This window comes from Choloepus didactylus, chromosome 16 (genome assembly GCF_015220235.1).
Source record: "Choloepus didactylus isolate mChoDid1 chromosome 16, mChoDid1.pri, whole genome shotgun sequence".
NCBI classification, from domain to species: domain Eukaryota; kingdom Metazoa; phylum Chordata; class Mammalia; order Pilosa; family Megalonychidae; genus Choloepus; species Choloepus didactylus.
Genome location: NC_051322.1, coordinates 3,675,630 through 3,697,192, shown reverse-complemented (window position 1 = coordinate 3,697,192; position 21,563 = coordinate 3,675,630). Strand labels below are relative to the sequence as shown.

At 42.5% G+C, this 21,563-nt stretch overlaps 1 protein-coding gene across 1 annotated transcript in view; it reads left to right on the top strand.

Moving 5' to 3' along the window:
* Nucleotides 1-21,563, top strand: part of ZNF236 (zinc finger protein 236) — a 126,655-nt gene that overhangs the window by 80,349 nt on the left and 24,743 nt on the right. The window contains 8 exon segments of the mRNA XM_037806334.1: nt 1,885-1,988; nt 3,463-3,828; nt 4,565-4,710; nt 4,802-5,042; nt 8,952-9,131; nt 12,053-12,208; nt 16,322-16,509; nt 20,940-21,071. Of these exon segments, the coding sequence (XP_037662262.1) occupies nt 1,885-1,988; nt 3,463-3,828; nt 4,565-4,710; nt 4,802-5,042; nt 8,952-9,131; nt 12,053-12,208; nt 16,322-16,509; nt 20,940-21,071 (1,513 nt within the window).

The window sequence follows — 21,563 nt, the reverse complement described above, 5'->3', positions numbered from 1 at the left end:
GGTGTGCTTAGACTATAGGAAAGAAGACTGAAGTTTAAAGGTCTCCTAAAATATTTGAAGGGTGGTATATGCAATAAGGAAGTGTGCTTGTTTTCTGCTCTAGGATACTGAACAAATTGGGTAAAGTTATGGGGAGGCTTAATAAAGGAAAGACTGCCAAGATTTTAAGATGGATAATAATAGAGGAGGCAGCTTTAGACAACCAAGTCTACCTCTCTTTGTTCCATAGAGTGCCCCACAGTGAGGTGGGAGGAGATGCAGGCAAGGGGGTTGCTAATCATTGGGTGGCGCTAGATTGGAAGCCACACCTGGTGGTGCATGTGGAGGCCGCGATGGCCATTGGGCACCTACCCGAGTAGGTGGTGGGGGGCTGCATCCAGTTGGAGAGGCCAGTGAGGGGCGAATGGCGGTTAGCTAAGGCCTGGGTCAGGTCTGATTGTGTGGGTGTCGGTGGCCAAGGTAGTGCATCCCCGAGCCCCTATTCAGCCCATTCCACAGTGTAGGAAGGGCTTCAGGGGTCGATGGTGTGGTCTGGGGCTGGGGTGGAAACCGAGTCGGCAGTTAGGAGGATGCTTTTCCCGTGCTCTGTGGATGGGAACCCCAGCCCTGGGCAGGTGGCCAGGAGGAACTCGTGAACTGGTTTGGTGGGGAGAGTTAGTCCTCCCTGCTGGGGGTCACTGATGGGGTCGTAAACGAGAAGATTGTGCTAGGGCAGGGGCCCCATGAGGAGTGCCATGCAGACCACTCAACGCTTCAGCTATGGATGAGACCGTGGGCTTGGGGTGGGAGAGCTCTGAGACAACGGCGCGAGAAGGTGATGGAGCTGATCGTGCTAGAAAAACGTTTTTAAAGTATAGTATAGCCTAAAACCTGATTTATTTTCTTCTTGTATCCTTCATTAAAAAATAGTTCAAGTTCAACCTTCCTTCATATGTACAACCCTTACTCAGTATATACTGAATAAATATCACAGGGTAAAACTAAACAAAGGTAGAGAAGGGTATAAAGTGAAACTAGTTCTGTTCCCCAGAGACAAACCGTTATCGACAGTTTCTTAGGTATTTTTTTGGAAATATCTAAACATATAGCAATATAAATGTAGCATAGATGGCACCATACTATAAGCATAGCTCTGCAATTTGTTTTTTTGGGCTTTTGTTTTTGCTTCGTTTTTTCGTTGAAATGAAGTTTTGGACGTCTTTCATTGTCAGGGACCCATAAACCTGTTTCATTCTTTTCAGTGGTGCATTAGTCATTCTGCTTCTTGGCCATGCCAGAGTTTGTTTCACCAGCCGTCTCCCAAGGAGCCTTCGTTTCACTCCTTAGTTACTAGGATGAGTCCGGCAGTGCCCGTACTCCACTGTGCTTCTGCGTGACTGTATCCGAGCTGGCGTGCATGGCCTTTAACGCCGACACCCACCTCCCCGCCCCCTTCCATACAGTCTGGGCCCCCTGTGGGCTTTCCCAGGGCCCATTTCCAGACTGCCTAGCCGACAAGGGGCGGTCACGGGGCTGATGGGGACACCTTCTGCCATGTCCTTTGGCTGTTTGTACATCTTGTTCTCTGAACTGCCTGTGCATTGGCCACTTTTCTTCCTTGATGTGCGTTGTCTGCTTTTTAATTTGTAAAAGCTCTTTAGTTTTTAAGGAAATTAACCTGCTTTCATTTGTCTTACAAGTATTTTAGATTTCTTTATGTTTCTGCGTTTTTGCTTTGTTTTGTTTTGTTTTTGCATACAGTAAAGCTTAAATGTTTTACTTGACCAAATTTATTAGTACATAATTTTTATTTTTGAGGTTATGAATTTAAAGTTATGGAGTTGTTTGTAAATGTGTATCACACTAGAAAGACAAAAGACTGAATTGTGACTGCTCTCTGGACAGGCATGTGCGCATCCACACCGGAGAAAAGCCGTACAAATGTGACGAATGCGGAAAGAGCTTCACTGTGAAGTCAACTCTGGATTGCCACGTGAAGACACATACAGGTGAGACAGACACCCGTGTTACCAGCGTGTTTTATATGCTTTTGATCCTCTATTTTTTAATGACATAAATACTTTCAAAATTATAGAAAACTTCAAAATCGGGAACCATGAAAAAAATAGATATAAAAGATTTTTTGATTTCCAACTTGGGGAAAATGGTCTAAATAATGCTGAGAAAAAAGGAGTAGGTCTCAGAAGTCTGATTATAAGTTGTCATGTGGTTTTACTTAGGTTAAAATTCCTTTGTTAAGAAGATTACCTTTTAGTCTCATTTAGGTAAAACGAAGTCAGTTCATTAAGGTTTTGTAAAAACTGGGGACTTAGTGAATCTGGTTGAGTTATTAGGTAGTGATTCTTTTTATATGGAAGCATCCACTTTCAAGGCCAGCTTTTTCTTTGCTTCATTTAGTTTGAGGAACTGAAGGTTAATTAAAAATACATTAAGGTTAACTGAAGGCTAAATAAAATACATCAAGCATTTGCTTCTTGAATTCCACACAATTTAAGCTAGGGGGTGAGAGGGTCGTTCTGGTCCTCTCCCTGAGTTTGAATTCTGGTCACTCCACTTCTAAGCTTGCAAGTTATCCTGTAAGTCCCAGTTTCCTGAAATGTAAAATCTCCTCCATCACTGGGAGATTAAGTATGTTAAGATGTTTAAATCACCGGGAAAAGTGTTTGGCACACAGTAAACTCTCGGTAAATGTTAAAGTTGTGTTGTTATGATTCATCTGGTTATGATTACCATATCATGTATATTCTTAATTGGGGGTTATGAGCAGATTTGCGCAAAAGAGTCCAAACTGAATTTTTCACACACTTTTTTTAAAGCCCTATGATTCTTTTCTGCCAGTTAATACTTTGAATTAAACAAGCAGATACATGAACTTACTTAATACGGCCCTGTTGTATGTAAAACGTTTCTGCTGCATTGTTAGGCTCTGTGTTTTTGTCCCTCGGGTAGTTGGAGGAGGTGCCGGCCTGCCTTATTTTTGCACCCTGAAGCCTGGTGCCTTGAGCACACATCACAGGCCCAGGGCCTATCCATGATCACCCCATACACCTTGCTTCCGCATCTGCAGGGTGGAGGAATTAAATATCAGCTAACACGCATAAGGAACAGGAAAAAACCTCTGTGAGCAATCCCACTGGCCATCTTTGTCCATCTGTGGCCGTCAGGTGATTTCTGAGACCTCAGCACGGTGCTGGGATAATAGTCTTTGCTAGTCTGGTTGGCGTAAGTCGTTGAGGAGAAAACTCTGCAGTTTGTTACCTGTGATATCAGTAGAGGGAAAAGAGAACCAGGAAGCTTTTCTACACCTGCAGACTTCAAGGCCAGAGCCAGCGCTGATGACATTATCTGTTTCGTCTCTTTAAAGCCTTCGAGTCCTTGGAGCCAGCCCATTTACGTAACCTTGGACTCTTGATGGTGTGTATTTGTGTCCACTCCCATGATCTTTCACTTGCTTTTCCTCAGGTCAGAAGCTCTTCTGTTGTCATGTCTGCAGCAATTCTTTCTCCACCAAGGGAAGTCTGAAGGTCCACATGCGTTTGCACACAGGAGCCAAGCCTTTCAAGTGTCCACACTGTGAGCTGCGTTTCCGGACTTCTGGGCGAAGGAAAACTCACATGCAATTTCATTATAAACCAGACCCCAAGAAAGCCAGAAAACCTGTGACCCGAAGTTCTTCCGAAGGATTGCAGCCTGTGAACCTCCTCAGCTCATCCTCGACAGACCCGAACGTATTTATCATGAATAACCCTGTTCTCACAGGGCAGTTTGAGCAAAGTTTGCTCCCACAAGGGCTGGTGGGCCAGGCTATCCTTCCTGCTTCTGTGTCAGGTAAACCCTGGGTCTGGCGATGGGCAGGCGGCTCCCAGTTGTGCTTGTAGTGGTGCAGGCATCGCCTTCGTCAAATTCCAGTTCCCTCCGTTGGAACGTTTCCCATATAAGAGGGACAGAAAATGGAAATTGCTTGTTTCTAACCTTGTTACTCTTCCCCTCCCCGTTCTTCTTCCATCACAGCTGCTTTGAATACTTGAGCACTTTGTTTAGTAGCTTTTGTTCTTAATGGATTTACACTTATTTCTCTCTCAGCTGACATTCTCACAAACTCAGTAGTGAGATGTGTGTTAATTTACAAACTCAATCACACTGTGTTTAATGTACTGGAATTGTCTAATACTATTGGATCAAATAGGGCTTGAAAAGTATGAAATTTTGGCCAGTTGGGTTTTTTGTGTAACAGTCGCTGATGGCTGTTGGACTTCTTACATGGCTTTCTTTCTGTGTTCACAACCCACGGCATGAGGCCAGCCTGACTGCCACTTAGATGGGCTTGTTGTTGTCCTAAACCTTGGGCTAATCAACCTGATTTCTTTGAGCTGGGTTTCCTGGCATGTGTTAAAAATGGATAATGTTATCCTTTTCATACAACATTTGTTTATGATGATTAAATTGGAATGCGTGTGTGTATAGGGCAAAAGAAATTTAGTATTCATTATTCCTAGGTAAAAAAATGTGTTCTTTCAGAAGAACATCTGTATATTCATTCATTCCTTTTCACTTTCTCGGGCAGCAGGGGGTGACCTAACCGTGTCCCTGGCTGATGGTGGCTTGGCCACCCTCGAAGGCATACAGCTGCAGTTGGCTGCCAATTTGGTTGGACCCAATGTGCAAATTTCTGGAATCGATGCCTCCAGCATCAACAACATCACCTTGCAGGTAGGGTGCCTGCCGTGGTATTCCGTGTTTCATCTAGTTTTAATCACAAATAAAGATGAGACTCATTACAAATACCCGTTTTGCTTTTCAGATCGATCCAAGTATTCTACAGCAAACTTTACAGCAGAGTAATTTGCTTGCTCAGCAGCTAACTGGGGAGCCTGGTCTGACCCCACAAAACAACTCTCTGCAGGCCCCAGATGGGGCCGTCCCAGCCAGTGTGGTCATCCAGCCCATCTCGAGCCTCTCCTTGCAGCCTGCAGCCACGTCAGCCAATCTGACCGTCAGCCCACTGTCCGAGCAGGACCCCGTCTTGACTGCCAGCAGCAGCGGTGAGGACCACCCCTGTCCACTCTGATCGTTGAGTTTCCTGCTTACAGTCCCACAGTTGATTTTAAGAAATGAGGATGTCACTTCCTTCTCTCTCTAAAGCTCATCAAATAGATCAAATGCCTGAGAATGAAATAAGCCTTTCTTAAAATTCTTGATGTTCATTCTCATTTGCCACATAGAGCCCAGCACCCACAGACTCTCTTCATGTTGACTTTCTTACTTATGTAGAGTTTCTTCTCAATCCTTCTCTTTTTGAACTAGCACTTTATAGAGAAATGGCAGGTTTACAGAAAAATCATGCATAAAATACAGACTTCCCATCCACCACCCTGTTATTGACACCTTACACTAGTGTCGTCCATCTGTCACAATTCGTGAAAGAACATTTCTGTAATTGGACTCTTTTTTTTTTTTTATTTTGAAATAAATTCAAAGTTACAGGAACAGTTGCAAAAACAATACTAACCCCATACACAGAATTCCATCATACCCTGACCCCACTCCCCCGATAGCCCAATCCACCAACTTTAACATACTGTCAGATCGCTATTTCTTTCCCTCCCTATCTATCATCCATCATCTATTGCTCTGTCTGCTGAACATATGAGAGCTAGCTGCTCAAACCCTTGAACAAACACTGTAATTCACATATACACTTCCCATGAATAAGAACATTCTTTTATGCAATCCCATTAAGTGCAACTAAGAAGTTCAAGGGATTCAACAATGATACAAAGCTTACATTGTATATTTCCTTTTCCTTATGTCTCAACTGTGTCCCTTTGAGCCTCCTGTCCTCCATCCTCCAATCCCATCCAGGTTCATCCTTGGCATTCAGTTGTCATCTATTTAGACTGTCTTTTTTTTTTTTAATTGTGGAAACATATACAGCCCAAATCTTCCCATTCCACCCCCTCCCTAGCCTTCCATTAGTGGGATTAATCACATTTAGAATGTTGTAATGCTCTTTCCCACCATCCATTACTAGAAATTTCCCTTCACCTCAAACAGCAACTCCACCCTCATTTCTTAACTCCCCATTGCCCCTTCCCCCATTTCTCTTAACCCATACTCTACTTTTCATCTCTATGGTTATATTCTCTAATAATTTCTTTGTGTTTACTGTGGGGCTTAAAATTAACCTCTTAAATCCATAACAATCTTGTTTTTCTTTGATACCACCTTCATTTCAATAGGACACATAAGCTATGTTCCTATACTCCTTCATTCCCCCACCTTTATATAGTTGTCTAAAATTACATATTTTACATTGAGTTCAAAACCACTGATTTGTCATTAGAGTTTGTGTATTTTATATCATGTAGGAAGTAAATGGTGGAGTTTCAGTTCAAAAATTATTGACTTCTATTTGTATTCCATTGTGGTCGGAGAATGTGCTTTGAGTATATTCAATTTTTTTTTTTTTTTTTTTAATTTATTGAGGCTTGTTTTATGTCCCAGCTTATGGTTCCTTCTGGAGAAAGATCTGTGATTACTAGAGAAAAATGAGTGTCCTGGTGATTTGGGATGTAAGGTACTATATATGTCTGTTAAAATTCTCTTTATCTCTTTCTCCTTTCTTTGTTTCTCTGTTGGTAGGGCTCCCTTTAGAATCTGAAGTAGGGCTGGTCTTTTATTGGCAAAGTCTCTCAGCATTTGTTTGTCTGTGAAAAATTTAAGCTCTCCCTCAAATTTGAAGGAGAGTTTTGCTGGATAAAGTATTCTTGGTTGGAAATTTTTCTCTCTCAGAATTTTAAATATGTCATGCCACTGCCTTTTCGCCTCCATGGTGGCTGCTGAGTAGTCACAACTTAGTCTTATGTTGTTTCCTTTGTATGTGGTGAATTGCTTTTTCTCTTGCTGCTTTCAGAACTTGCTCCTTCTCTTCAGTATTTGACAGTCTGATCAGAATATGTCTCGGAGTGGGTTTATTTGGATTTATTCTATTTGGAGTTCTCTGGGCATTTATGCTTTGTGTATTTATATTGTGTAGAAGGTTTGGGAAGTTTTCCCCAACAATTTCTTTGAATACTCTTTCTAGACCTTTACCCTTCTCTTCCCCTTCTGGGACACCAATGAGTCTTAAGTTTGGACATTTTATTTTATCTATCGTATCCCTGAGATCCATTTCGATTTTTTCAATTTTTTCTCCATTCTTTCTTTTGTTCTTTCATTTTCTGTTCTGTGGATTTCTAGGACACTGAGGCGTTGTTCAACTTCCTCTAATCTTGTATTGTGAATATCCAGAGTCTTTTTAATTTGGCTAACAGTTTCTTTTATTTCCATAAGATCTTCTATTTTTTTATTTACTCTTGCAATGTCTTCTTTATGCTCTTCTAGGGTCTTCTTTATGTTGCTTATATCCTGGGCCATGGTCTTCTTGATGTCCTTTAAATCCTTTGCCATGTTTTTGTTCTTCGATTGTAGTTCTTTGATTAATTCTGCCAAGTACTGGGTCTCTTCCGATATCTTGATTTGTGTGTTTGGAGCTGGATTCTCCATATCATCTGGTTTTATCATATGCATTAAGATTTTCTGTTATTTTTGGCCTCTCGGCATTTGTTTTGCTTGATAGGGTTCTTTCAAGTTGTGAAAAAAAAAAAGGATATCGATCTAATTTTTCAGAAACACAGTTTGGTGACGTACACTTTCTCTAACTAACCAGCAGATGGCGTCTATGAGTCACCTGTACCCCTCAAGTCAGTTCTCAACCTTGTTCTCACGGTGTGTGGGGCAATGATTCTTGTGGGTTCAGTTGGAGAACTCAGTTTGGTTGTGTTGCTGGAGCCGTCCGCCCCGAATGTGGGGCATGTGTACGGGTGGCCAGGGAGGAAGGACAGCTTTAATATTCAAATCCCCCAGGTTCCTGGAGATTCAAGGCCACTGCAAGAGTCCAAGCCTTCATTACATTTCAGCCCCAGACCCTCTCTCTCGCTGTCCCACAAACCACCAGACTTGGTGTAGCGTCCCTGGGTTCTCCGAGTGGGTCCCCCAACCCAGCCGTGATCCTCCAGGACCTCTACTGAGGGAAGGCTGTGCTATGTCACCAGTGCACGCCGTCCCTCAAGGGAAGCCTCGGGCCGCTGGGCCATGCAGCGGCGCTCTCAGCCTGAAGCAAAAATGTCCGAGTGGGGCATCTCAGCCCCCTCCTCCTCGCACTGTTCCTCCTTCCCAGCTCCGGGACAACTGGCGGGGCTCTGGGCTGTGGGCACGGCCCCGGGCAGGAGTTTATCCAGCCCTCTGAGGAGCCAGCTGCTAGCCGTGGGGTTTCTTTCTGCTTCCGGCTCTTCCCTCTGTTCCCCCGGCCCTGAGGGTATCTGCAGCGGGCTATCTTCCAGGCCAGACACCAAGAGGCCGGCCCAGCCCCATCTTGCTGTGTTTTACTGCGTGGTTCCCACTCCCGCAACTGCAGCCACTCCTGGGTTTTTCCCTTTTTTTTTTTTTTTTTTTTAAAGAGCCAGCCAGTCTCCAAACGCCAACCCTTGGCTTCCCCACACCACCATGCAACTGCGGGTCTTTCAGCCGGCTTACTCACTCGTTTCAGAATGCAGACTCCTGGTTTCACCAAGTATACGGCCCCTGTAATACTAGCAGAACTCGTCCAGCTGGAGCATTGCTGTAACCGGTATTCTGGGTCACTTTCTGGTTTTTATCTAGTGTTTTTCACGGAGGTGTTTTTTGCCCTGTCTCACCTAGCCGCCATCTTAGTTTCTCCCTGTAATTGGACTCTTAACCATAGTCCATCGTTTACAGGGGGTTCACTGTGTGTTGTACGGTCCTATGTTTTGGTTTGTATTAAAACTTTTATTCTAGTAATGTACATACAACCTATAGTATTTTTGATATAAAAAAGGAGAAATTGCTCCTTTCTAAATCCCAGCTGTGTTTTGTTCTCTAATGATGATCAGGGACCCAAGATCTCTCTCCAGTGATGACCCCACAGGGCCTCGTTTCTGCGTCGAATGGCCCCCATGAAATCACATTGACGATTAATAACTCCAGTCTGAGCCAGGTGCTCGCCCAGGCTGCCGGCTCTGCTGCCACACCATCCTCGGGGTCTCCACAGGAAATCACGCTCACCATATCTGGTCAGTGATGCGACACTTTAAACACTTTTTCTCCTGCAATTTGAGTATATCTTATTTGCATCTCTTTTTCATAACCCTCAGGTTTCAGTAAAGCCAGTGCAGGGTAAGTATTTTTCATTTATGTAAGAAATCCAAGTTTAGTGAAAATAATATGTTGGAATTAAAATCTAGTACCAGAAGTGAAGAGTGATAGTTTTCTCATGTCACTACCAGTTTGAGTAGACTTAGGATTTTGTTTTTGTTTGTTTGTTTTTTGGTAGTACTTTTTTGCTTAACAAAGAGCAGAAAGCCATGGCTTCATGCCATGATTCTTAGGGACCATTAAACTAATGCGATATAATTGGTATAAACTGAGAATTATTCTAGATGCCCTGATACCCTCCTTTTCTTGTCTCCTCAGAATGCTACTCAGATTATACAGAAAAATTTTAAATATGGTAGACATTGAAAAGTTGATAAATGGGTAAAAATTCCTTTTGGCATTATGGCTCACTTGAAATTAACAAACTGAACCCAAATGTCAGTTATTTACCTGAGATGTGATTGCATAGTTGTCGTGAAGCTTGCACACCCCAACTCAGGCATGGGCCCCTTCCCAGACCCTGTGTGCTATCAGTTCCCTGGTGTGCTCCCGTCTGAGTCGGCCCTCAGCCTGTTTTAAGGGTCTCCTTGGCCCCCATGCTTCTCACCTAGGGGCTCTTCATGCTGACTGAGGTTCATTTTTAAATTCAACAACGAACTTCACAGCACTTCTGGGTGCTACTCACAGCTCTAACAACTGTGGACTAACACGACTCACGTAACGTTCTTCGTTTCATCCTCACAGCCACCTTACCAGGTTGTTGTTAAAAATAAGAAAAACCCTTTTCTGGAAATCAAGATAGTCTCATTGGAGATGTGGGGCAATAGGGGGAAATATCCACATTTCCCCTTGCCAAATGTTAACAATAATGGCAGACGTGAGGTTGATTCAAGATAGTATTACTTTGTTTTAGGGAGATTTTATGCATGTCATTGTAATTGAAAGAAAAACTATTTAGAAGAAAACCAAAGCTTGCTTGCTTTCTTTTTTTGTTAAGGAGAGGTGTCTTTATTCCTTTAATTATGTAAGTAGTTTGAGAAAATATTTTTAGATGGAGCGTTGCTTTTGAATGACATGCAGTGATTTTAGATGCTACCAGACTACAAAAAATTAACATTGAATTTTATATAAATCAGTCACCTTCCTCCTTTCATTAAATACATTCAAATTTTAATATGTGAAATCTAGAAGAGTTATTTTAATGTGGTGATTTTGTTGATTTAACTCTTGTCCAATATTTTCAAATGTATGAGGCACTGGTCAGCCCCACACAAAGACACATCCCTCACGTGCCTTGCTCGGGGTCCAGAGCACATGTTCTGACTACCAGTCGCCCTTCCCTTTCCCCTGTGTTTTCCTTCTGTTGGCCTGTTGGTTATTTTATTAGTTACTTGAAAAGTGTAGTTGAATGCAACAGTGTAAATTTTTTTTTTTGTAAAAACTTGGCTTAAAAGGTTTATTCTAGGAGAATGTTAAACCATTTGATAAAATAAGGTTTGCTCAAAGATGGGCTGAAAATTTCTTATTTTCTTATTTTCTCACTTCTCATTATGATGGATAAGGAGAATTGACTGTAATGACTTTAAATCAGCATTTCCTGATCCCATTTTGAAGAGGCTGCAGAAAAACCTTTCATTTATGATCACCTGTTGAAAATGTCTAGATACCCTAGAGAAGTTCTCAGTTATTTTGTAGGATGTTCTTTTTTCCATTATTGCTTAGAATTATAATTCCTTGAGAATGCTGGACAATGCAGATATTTCTTTAGTTAAGTTTTGCAGACTTTAAGCAATTCAAGAATCCTAGAATTTTCAAAAAAAAACGTACATGTTGGCTAAAAGGCAGATAGTCTAAGTCCTCCCGAAATTATCTTGCTGAAATACAATAAAAGTCGTCTTACTAGATATTTTCAGAGCAGTTACTAATTAATAAAAAAAAAAACAATGTAAAACGGGGGAATCAAGAAAATGCTGCCAACATACTTTGAACGTTTATTCATTCATCTTGCAGTGGGCTGCCGCTGATCTTTTGGGTCTGCTGTGCTCATCAGAGTTCTGCTGTAGTTTTTGCATAAATTATACCCATAACACACAATATCATTTCTAGTTTCTTTTTCTTTAGAGTGGCATGAGGATTTGGATAACTAAAAAGCAATCAGAGAGCAGTATCTTTTTTATCTTTCGGTGCTGCTTCCTCCAGTTTTGCTTAGTTGTCTTACTTACACCTAATTTGGCAGCAGGTTTTTTGGTGGTTGTTTTCTAACAACTTTTCTTTATCGAGTACTCATTTTGGTTTTTATTGAAACACTCAATTTTTTAAATCTCATGTGTGTTAATTCTAATAATTTAATTAAATTATATAATTGCAGTAGCACTTGCTTGGTGCGAATGCAGGCAGCCCTGGGAGCGTTGGGGTTTGCTGCACGGCGGAAGGTCACAGCATGGCTCAGTGCGGCAAGCCAGGAGGTGGAGTTTAGCTTAGGGAGCCCCCATTGCTGTTTCCTCATGAGCCTTTGATCCACTTAACACTCATTTTTGCTTCACCTGGCCGTCCATTACATTTTGAGATGTTTTCACAAGTTTTATTCTACAAAAGTGTGTGACTCTAAGTGTCTAAATGCTGAATAAAGTAGAACTCTAAGATGCATTTTTAGAAATCCCTTTTACAGCTGAAAAAAGCATGAAGAAGATATACTGTTGGAAAAAGTGTTTGTGGTCTTATTTTCATTTTTCTGTGAAGATTATTAAAAATAAAAGATACGAGGATATTTTTTCAGCAAACTTTCTAGTATGTGATTAATGTGTAATTTTTTGATATCACAATATTAATTTCCATTTAGGTCAAGATCTCATTCAGCACAATTCTAATGGAAGTAGTGAACTAAATGGAAGCATAAGATTGTCAGCATCTGCAATCAGTAATCAATCTACAGGTGCCACCCTGACAATAAGCAATGATCAGCTTCTCTCACAGAGCGCAACATTGAACTCTTCAGGTATGGAGCTAATGATTCTGCCAGGAAGGACATGCGCTATCCTTAGTTAAAGGGCTGTGCAAGCAGTAAATGGATAGGATTAAAACATCTTTTGGTACATGTTCCATCACACCTAATATAATTTCATAAGGATTAATGGCTTATGTATAAGTCTAGGCTGCAGAATTCTCTTCAGAGTTCTCAACCAGTTAATATTCTACATTTTAAAGAGTAAAAATAAATAATTTTATTTCAATATATACGATAGTGTGCAAGTTAATATTTTGATGACTCCATTTACAAAGTTGTCACTTCTGACTTAGGTCGAGCTTATTACTTTTGTCCTGCACCAGCTGACAGTAGGATAACAAAATTTAAAGAAGGTAGCTTTTTTTCCTCCACATTTTGAAGTTATAACTTTTATGAAAGATAAAATAGTCAATAAAAGTATAGACTTTTTATAAAAAATAGAATGAGCCCAAGTAAAATAAATTACAAATTTATAAGTAGCGATTAACAGTTGAGAGAATGTACCTACCTAGTTTTCTTTACCTCCTAGATATTTTGTTCATTTCTTAGGCTTCTTATTTTCCAAATTGGTATATCATTTGTGAGAAATTTAATCTTCAGATCTGTTTATTCCCCAAAGCTATACTTTCTTCATACTTAATTGATGAAGTGCACACTTATCCAGTCATTCATTCATTTAGTAAACTATTACAGTGTCTAGTGTGTGATGGAAATTTTTGTCTGGAAATGCAGGACCAAGCCAAGCAGACGTGCTCTTGAAACTCGCAGGGGTGCAGGCATGGAGACGCCCATGAGTAACTGTGAAGCTCCAGCTGTGAAAACATATAAAGGGGGGCTTGTGGTGTGAGAGAGCACCTCAGCGGGAGCTGGACCTCAGCGGGGCTGGTTTCTCTGAAGTGGTGCATGTGGAGGTCAGGGTGCGTGGCCCTTCCCGGGCCGAAGGCAGCCCAGTGGCTACGGAAAGGAAACCTGCTGCCCACCCCTCTCATTTGCCAAAAGTACAGACTGAGGCCTGAGGGGAGAAGAGCTTTGTGGAGTCACATCAACAGATTGGGTAGATCCTGCAAACCCCAAATCTTGACTCCTGGCCAAGTACCTTGTCCACCATATCATTTTTGCCTTCTGTTGTTTTCCTGCAGCCATGTTCACCTTCCTCCGTTGCTCCTTTTTCCTTTGTGTGTCTGATGTGAGGGCTTTAACAACTCTGTCAGAGTGTTAGCTTTCACTTACTATTTTGAAATCACAAGCTTTTTAGTTTTGCTTTTCAGTTAATGGGAATTTTACTAATTGACCAAAAGCTGGCAATTTCAGGCTATAATTTAGTCTATAATGGGTTAAGCATTCAAAATGAGTCACATGCTGTTAAAGCTATGAAGCAAACTTACGTCTTCAAGCTTTTTCTGAAAATCATAGTTTGTGGGGTTTTGTTTGTTTCATTTCACTTGGAGGATTAAGCAGTGTGCTCTGTGGCGTGCCAGCCATAGGCTTGGAGCTCGTCATTTCTCCTGCTCCTGCTTGGAGTACGCAGAGACGTGAAGATGAGTCTCCTGTGTGGGTGCCGTGGGCTCTTCCCAGTGGGCTTCACGGATGAACGTGTCCACCCATGGGGGAATTGCATGTCTTGTTGGAAGCTCTGCCTGTCATCTTTAGTGAATCCTTGACAACCTGACAGCGAGACTAGAGTTTTAGAGACTAAGGGAGTGGTTTTCTGTGCCACTTGGTGGTCCAGGTGTTTGCTGGTGCAGCAGATGCCTTCCTTCAAAGTTGGGATGTTCTAACCAGGTGGAGGGACTGGGTGGCACGGGGTAGTGCCTGAGCTCCGGGGCTCAGTCGGCTACCGTCCTCCAGCAGGGGCTCAGGTGCCAGGCCCTGCGTGTCTGCCCCACGCATCGGCCACACAGAACCTGCTGGGAGGGCGTCAGGCCGGTATAGCCGTTGTCAGCCCTGCACAAGGCTCACACACACCCTCAAGCACAGCAGGCACACCCTTTTTGCTGATTTAATTTTTTTCCTTCCTTCAGACATTTTTTAAACACTAGCTGAGAAATTTCCCTTATTTTCTTACACATTTTTCAGGTATCCCACATATTAAAAGTTCAGCATCTTATTTTTTAAAATAAGCCTTTTAAGGGATTTGATGAGATTGTAAAGTAAAAGATGGAATCTTACTCGAGGAACACTTGTGCACTATTATGTTAAATGGGCTGTCCTGAAATACAGGACTGTGCCCATGTGAGCCAGAGCTGTCTGCCGTGCTCGGACCCCTCTGGAGTCTCTGAGAAATGCCGGCTGCAGGAAGGTTTCTTCGTACGTTGACCCCTCACTTCTTGAGAGCCCACGGCGTGGTTTAGGGCCCTCTATGTGCCCCGCGAGTCCTGCTCCTCTTGGTGAACAGCCCACAGTTAATAATGTTTGAGAACATTACTAAAGGCTCGTCCAGCACAGTGTTGGAGTTGAAGCATGAACTCTGAAGTTATCTGAAGCTCTTCAGTCTTTTCGGTCAACTTTGTGTCAGACGTCACTTTACCTAAATGAACACACAGGCTTCCATTTTCTATGGAGATGTCTCCTGCACAGTCCTGGCACCTTTTGATACACTGATAATCACAAGAAGGCGGGAAGTATTTCTGGTGGGAAGGGGGTTCTTTGGTTCCCAACTGCTGGGATTCCTCGCTGTGTAAGTGGTCCTGAACCTCCTGTGTTGGGGTTTGCTTGTTTTGAGCACCCCCCCAGGTGGAGCCATGCACAGGCCTCCCCGCTGTGCCCTGCCCCAGCCCTGGGCACTGACCATCCCCCCGGGAATTACAGGCCGGCCCCCCACCAGCTCTCTGCGCTGCTCTTGGCTGTATAGTAATTGGCCTGGCCTCCTGGAGGCTGTTCCCCAGTGTTTTTCTCTTCAGCCGATGCCGACTAGTCTGTGAGAGGATGTGTGGTGGCCCCTTCAGGAAGGTGTGGCTGCGGGGTTTCCTCCTGGAGCTCATGGGGCATGCCCTCCCTAGACCCACACTGGGCACTCCCTGGTCTCGCTGTGTGGAAGCAGGTGGGGAGCTCAGGTGGCTGTCGGAGCCTGGTGGCTGCTCGATGCCCTCGACCCCTGGTGCCCTGATGGTTCCACTGCTTGTGAAGGCTCAGGTCTGTGCAGCACCGTGTGCAGCCCCGGGAGTGTGGATTGTGCAGGCGTTGCATTTGGAGAGCGCCAGCTATAGGTCAGTAGCCTGGCGAGCCCGCTGGCATCCAACCAGGAAACAGGCCATCACAGCCAAGTGTTGACGGGATTTTTGTTCTGTTTTTAAGTCTAGTTGGTAGGTAGCTTTTTGAAGTTAGACTTTATCATTTGGGTGCCTCTAGCACCTCACACAGTGGCTGACATAAGTAGATGGTGAGTCTGTATTTGTTAGATGAATGAATGGATAGATAGTGGGAGTAGAGAGTATGTGTGTTCACGAGTCAAGGCTTAGAAATTGGAAAGGTCGTTTGTGTCCGTGCCCACCAGGGGACTGTGACACTCCCATTGCTGGCCTGTTTCCTGCCTCCGAGGTCTTCCTGTCTCTTATCCCCAGTTATGAGGGGAGCATACCCAGCATAGTTCTTTACGGTGAATCAGAAACTTGGGTTGTTTTGGCAAAGGAAATTAAGATGTCGTGCAGGAAAAAATCAACATGTGAAGAACTGGTTTCTTCTGGTTGCCTGTGTTTAAGAATGAGCAGCCAGAGCAGGGAACGAGAGCCAGAGGGGTCCAGCCTGCCCGCCTCACCTCGGGGTGGGACCCTGCTCCGGCCACCGCCCGACTGTGTGCTCAGGTTGTCTCGGTGGCCACGTTGCCCTTGTCAGTGTGCGCAGGGCTGGTGGGTCTCACTTCTCCTGTTCTCTCTCTGCGTTTTCTCTATCTTGAACATGAGAACTAGCAGTCAGCTCATGTGTAAAGATACTTAGAAACCAAAAAAGGCCGTGTGGTGAAATTCTCATTGCCGATGCCCGATTTCCTTGGTGTGTGATGCCAGTGCTGAAGCCTGAGATGGGCTCCATTGTGGGAGCTGTTTCCTGGGCCGGGGGCCCTCCTCGCCCAGCCTTTCCACTGACCTGCATGCTCTGCCTTTTTTGTAGAACTTAATGCGACATCGGGAAGCCTTCCCGCAGCAACGCCAGTGTCTCCCTCCAGCATGTCTGCCCCGAGCCTGGTCGTGTCGTCGCCGGGTGTGGCAGGGGACGCCAGTGTCACTCTGACTCTGGCTGACACGCAGGGCGTGCTTTCCGGAAGCCTCGACACGGTCACCCTCAACTTTACCGCCCAGGTGGGTAAGGGCCAGAGGGTGCTTCCCGAGAGGCCTCGGGGGGCTTTGCAACCTTCCTGTCTGGAAGTGCCGAGCATTGTCTTCTAAAACTGAAGTAGCTGTTGTATGACTTTTAAAACAGAACTATGTTAAATGTAAAAAGGGGTAGAAGGAAATTCCAGGAAGAAAAGTATAAAATATAAAGGAAAATAAAAAGTTCTCTTAATTCTACCGCTCCAACAGAACTGCCGTTAACATTTAGTGTGCATATCCTTCTAGACTTTATGTGTGTATTTAAAGATACATATTTTTAAATTTTTATGAAAATGACGTCATGTATACAACAGAGTTGGGTCAACATTTTCCCTTCTTGATATATTGTACAGTAGTTAGTTATGTAGATGTACTTTATTTAATATATTCCTATTGGGGGACATTATGTTATATTTAAGGTTTCAATAAGTGGTATACAAATTTTCATACACAATTTCTACAAGTAGACATACTCAATCAAAGGGATGTACATTTTTACATAACGTATTTAGCTAAGGCTGCAAACATCTTTCATAGTTTAATTAGAAAAAAATCGTTATGATAAATTACAAGTAATTACAATTAGGATTAAATGTAAATTTTAATCAAATTAAGTACCTTAGTGTAACTTTTTGATTAGAAATAGTAGAAAGGCACTTATTTCCACGATTATGAAAGTTTATCTTCTGGTTATTAAATCGTATCACTTTAAGGATTATAACTGAATAAATGAAAGTTTGGTTGGTGGTCCTCGGTGTTCGCCGGGCCTCGTGCTGACACTCTGTGAGTCCCATGGCTTGGCTGGGGGCTGAGCCCACCTCGCCGGGCTGGTCCAGGGCCCACAGTTGCCTCTCTGGCAGGGGAAGGGACAAAACTACAGGGCAGTATCACAGCCAGTGTACCAACATTGACACAGCCAACACACAGAGCATTCCCATCTTCTGTAGCCACAGCCGTGTCCCTCCAACTTACCTCCTTAGCCGTGGCCACCACTGACGTGCACTCCATTTCTGTATTTCGTCATTGAAAGCATATTTTATAAATGGAATTGTACAGTAGGTTACTGTTTGGAATTGGCTGTCGTCGCTCAGCACAGTTCTCTGGAGATCCATCAAGTTGCCGTGTGCATCAACAGCTGTTCCTTCCATGGCTGCGACGGGCTCCACGGTATCAGTCGGCCACAGCTGACGTTCACCAGTTGAAGGACGTCTGGGTTGTTGTCAGGTTTTGAGCATTATGAATTCAGTATGATGTTTAGCTGCAGGGTTTTTTCTAGATGCTCTTTGTTTAGTTAAGGAAATTTTACTCTGCTCCTATTGTTCTGAGAGTGTTTTTTAAATCATCACTGGGTGTTAAATTCTATCCAGTGGGTTTTTTTTTTCTGTACTGACTGATATGATCTTGCAGTTTTTCTTGTTCAGCCTGTTAATATGGTGGATTAAACAGATTTATTTTCAAATATTGAACCAGTCTTGCATCCCTGGAATAAACCCCACTTTTCATGCTGTATAATTCTGTTTGTATATCACTGACTACCATTTGCTAATATTTTCTGAAGGATGTTTGCATCTGTATTCAAGAGGGATATTAGTCTGCAGGTTTCTTTTCTCTTTATACTTGTTGGGTTGTGGTATCAGGGTTGATGCTGTTGTATCATAGCATCATCCAATGAATTGGAGAATGTTCCCTCCTCTTGTATTTTTTGGAAAGGATTTTATAGTATTGTTGATAGTTCTTCTCAAACATTTGGTAAAAGTGTTCAGAAATCATTGGACCCTGAGGTTTCTTTTTTGGGGTTGTTTTATATATATATATATATGTATAATTCAATTTTATTGAGATATGTTCACATACCATACCATCATCCAACATGTACAATCAGTTGTTCACAGTATCATCATATAGTTGTGGATTCATCACCACAACCTGTATTTTGGACATTTTCCTTGTACCAGAAAAAGTGAAAATAAGAATTAAAAAAAAAAAGTAAAAAAGAACACCCCAAATCATCCCCCCTCCACCCTATTTTTCATTTAGTTTTTTGTCCCCATTTTTCTACTCATCCATCCACATACTGGATAAAGGGAGTGTAATCCAAAGGCTTTCACAATCATACTGTTACCTTTTGGGGCAGTTTTTAAATTATGAATTTGATAACCTTAATAGTTATAGGGCTATTCAAATTATTTCATCATGGGTGAGTTGTGGTAGATTGTTTTTTTTTTGAAGAATTGGTCCATTTCATTTAAGTTGTCTAATTTATGTGTTAGGTTGTTCATAGTATTCCTTTATTATCCTTTTGATGTCTGCAGGGTCTGTACTGATATCCCTGTTTCATTTCCAGTGTTTGTATTTTGTATTTTCTCTCTTTTTATTTTTGTCAGTCTTGCTAGAGATTTGTCAGTTTTACTGATCATTTCAAAGAAACAGCTCTTTGTTCCATTGATATTCTCAATTTTTCCATTTTCAGTCTCATCAATTTCTGTTCATATTTTTATTATTTCCTTCTTTCATCTTGCTTTGGGTTTGTTTTCTTCTTCTCCTAGATTCTTGATGTGGGAGCTTAGATTATCGATTTGAGGCATTCCATCTTCTCTAAAGTATGCAGTTAATGCTACAGATTTCCCTGTCAGCACTGCTTTCACTGTATCCCATAGGTTTTGATATGTTGTATTTTCATTTTCATTCAGTTCAATGCATTTTTAAATTTCCCTCAAGACTTCTCTTTGATTCATGGATTATTTGGAAGTGTGTTGGTCTCCCAGTATTTGTAGTTTTTCTTTTTATCTCACTGCTATTGATCTCTAGTTTGATTCCACTGTGATTGAAGAACAGTCTGATGCCAGTTCTTTGAAATTTACTGAGCTTGTTTTGATGGCCAGGATATGATCTCATCTCAGTATGTTTGCTGGACCTTGGGCACAGTGTATACTCTGCTGTTCTGGAGGGCTCTATAAGTGCCAGTTTAGCTCTCTCGGTTGTGATGCTGTGTTTTCCTCTCTCTTTGCTGATTTTCTGTCTAGTGCCTCTGTCTGTTGTTAAGAAAGGAGTGTTGTCATCTGCTGTAATGACTCTGGATTTGTCTGTTTCCTGTTTCAGTTCTCTGAGTTTGCGTCACGTATTTTGCAGCTTTGTTGTTTGGTACATCCATCTTTAGGATTTAGGCTGGGGAAACTCCCTGTAGTGATCATTTTGATGGAATGCTGCCTAGACCAACGCATGAAACTAGCCAAGCTTTATGAGTTTGGGAATGAAAATGAAATCAATTCCCCGATATCAGTTTTGCTCTTTAAAAATGCCAGTTACTAGGGTGGCCAGTTATACTGTATACTTTTCTCCCTTTATTTCTAATACTTATTTAATGAGCTTCTCAAGCATTTGGAATGGTCAATAGAAGAAAAGTTGTACAGTGTTTGGGTTGTATCTTGTGTTAAAACAAATTTGTTTTCCACTGGTGGGTATGGGTAGGAAAAGAATCCAAATCTGTTTACGAAACCCTGTTGTTTTAAGAACCCTTCTTGATGACTTTGTAGATTTATGTTCTATCCCATTGAAATTCAGTATTTGTAGTCCATGATTGGCTCATTTAAGCCGCAGCTTCTTCACTGCTCTAACCCGCACCCCCCCCCCATTTATTCTCCCTTTTTCTCTCAGATTCAGACTTGTTAGAGCTAAAGTTGTGCTAGAGTGGTAACAGGGTCAAAGCAGTCTTGTGTAGTGCACCAAAATCCTGTGTGTGTTTAAACAAATAACAGATCATATATATATATATATATATATATATATGCACAGCTTTATTGAGATATAATTTATAGACCATAAAGTTCACCCATGTAAAGTGTATAATTTAATGGTTTTTAGTATATTTGCAGAGTTGTACAACCATTACCATAATCTAATTTTAGAACCATTTTATTGCCCCAGAAAGAAACCTTTTCCCCATTAGCAGGCACTCCCTGTGCCTCCAGCCCTGCTCCCCATGGCAGCCACTAGTCTCCTTTCTGATTCAAGGACTTTGACCATTCACTGTGTTTTTGTGTGTGTGCCTGGCTGATTCTTTCATTTTACACAGTGTTGTTCAAGTGCATTTGTGTTGTAGCATATGTCAGGACTTCCTTTTTATGTGCAAATGATACCCATCGTATGGATAGCGCCGATTTGCTGGCCCATTCTGCAGGCGGGAGGCTCTGGGGCTGCTCTGCCTTCCTCTGCTGGGAGCATCTGCGAGGAGCTCTCCATGCCAGCTGCTCAGTGGACACTCAGGGCGGGCTTTCTGGGCCCCTCGGCCATGCAGTCGACCCAGTTCTTGAGGAACAGCCAATTTATTTTCCAAAGTGGCTGCACCTTAAAAGAACATTTAAATCATTACTTGATTTGATAAAGTTACAATTTCTGAAAATGGCAGTCTTCTTTTTCAGGGCCAGCAGTTCCCGGCTTTGCTCACGGACCCCTCTCTCGCGGGCCAGGCCGGGACGGGCTCACAGCAGGTCATCCTGGTGAGCCACACGCCACACTCGCCGTCCGCTAATTGTGAGGAAATAGCCTACCAGGTACGGTGCCTCTTTTATTCACAAGTGTTTGTACTTTTTAAAGTAATACAGATTCAGTAGGGATGGCTAACCATATTTTCTTATGATTTTTCTCTAATTGTGTAAGCTGAAATATATTTACTAACTCTTTAATAAAGCCCTTTTGTCTCAACAGAGAAATTACTTATCTGTTTTTTAGCTAGAACATTTTTCCTTCATACTAAAACCTCTAGCATTTTCATTATGTTTGTTTATTTTGGTCTCTTTATCATTCATTTAGCTAATATTTGAATGCTGACTGTATACTAGTATTGCTCTAGATACTGGGCAGGGGGAGCAAACTAGGGGCGATACACAAATGTGTCACAGTGTCAGGAAACAGTGCCTGAAGAGAAATGAACGGATGGAGGTGGTGGGGAGTGCTCTGTGGCCTGGGGTGTAGGGGGCCCAAGGGGGTGTGTCTTCAGCAAGAAATGAGGGCCAAGAGCAGTATGGGGAGCCAGGGACATGTGT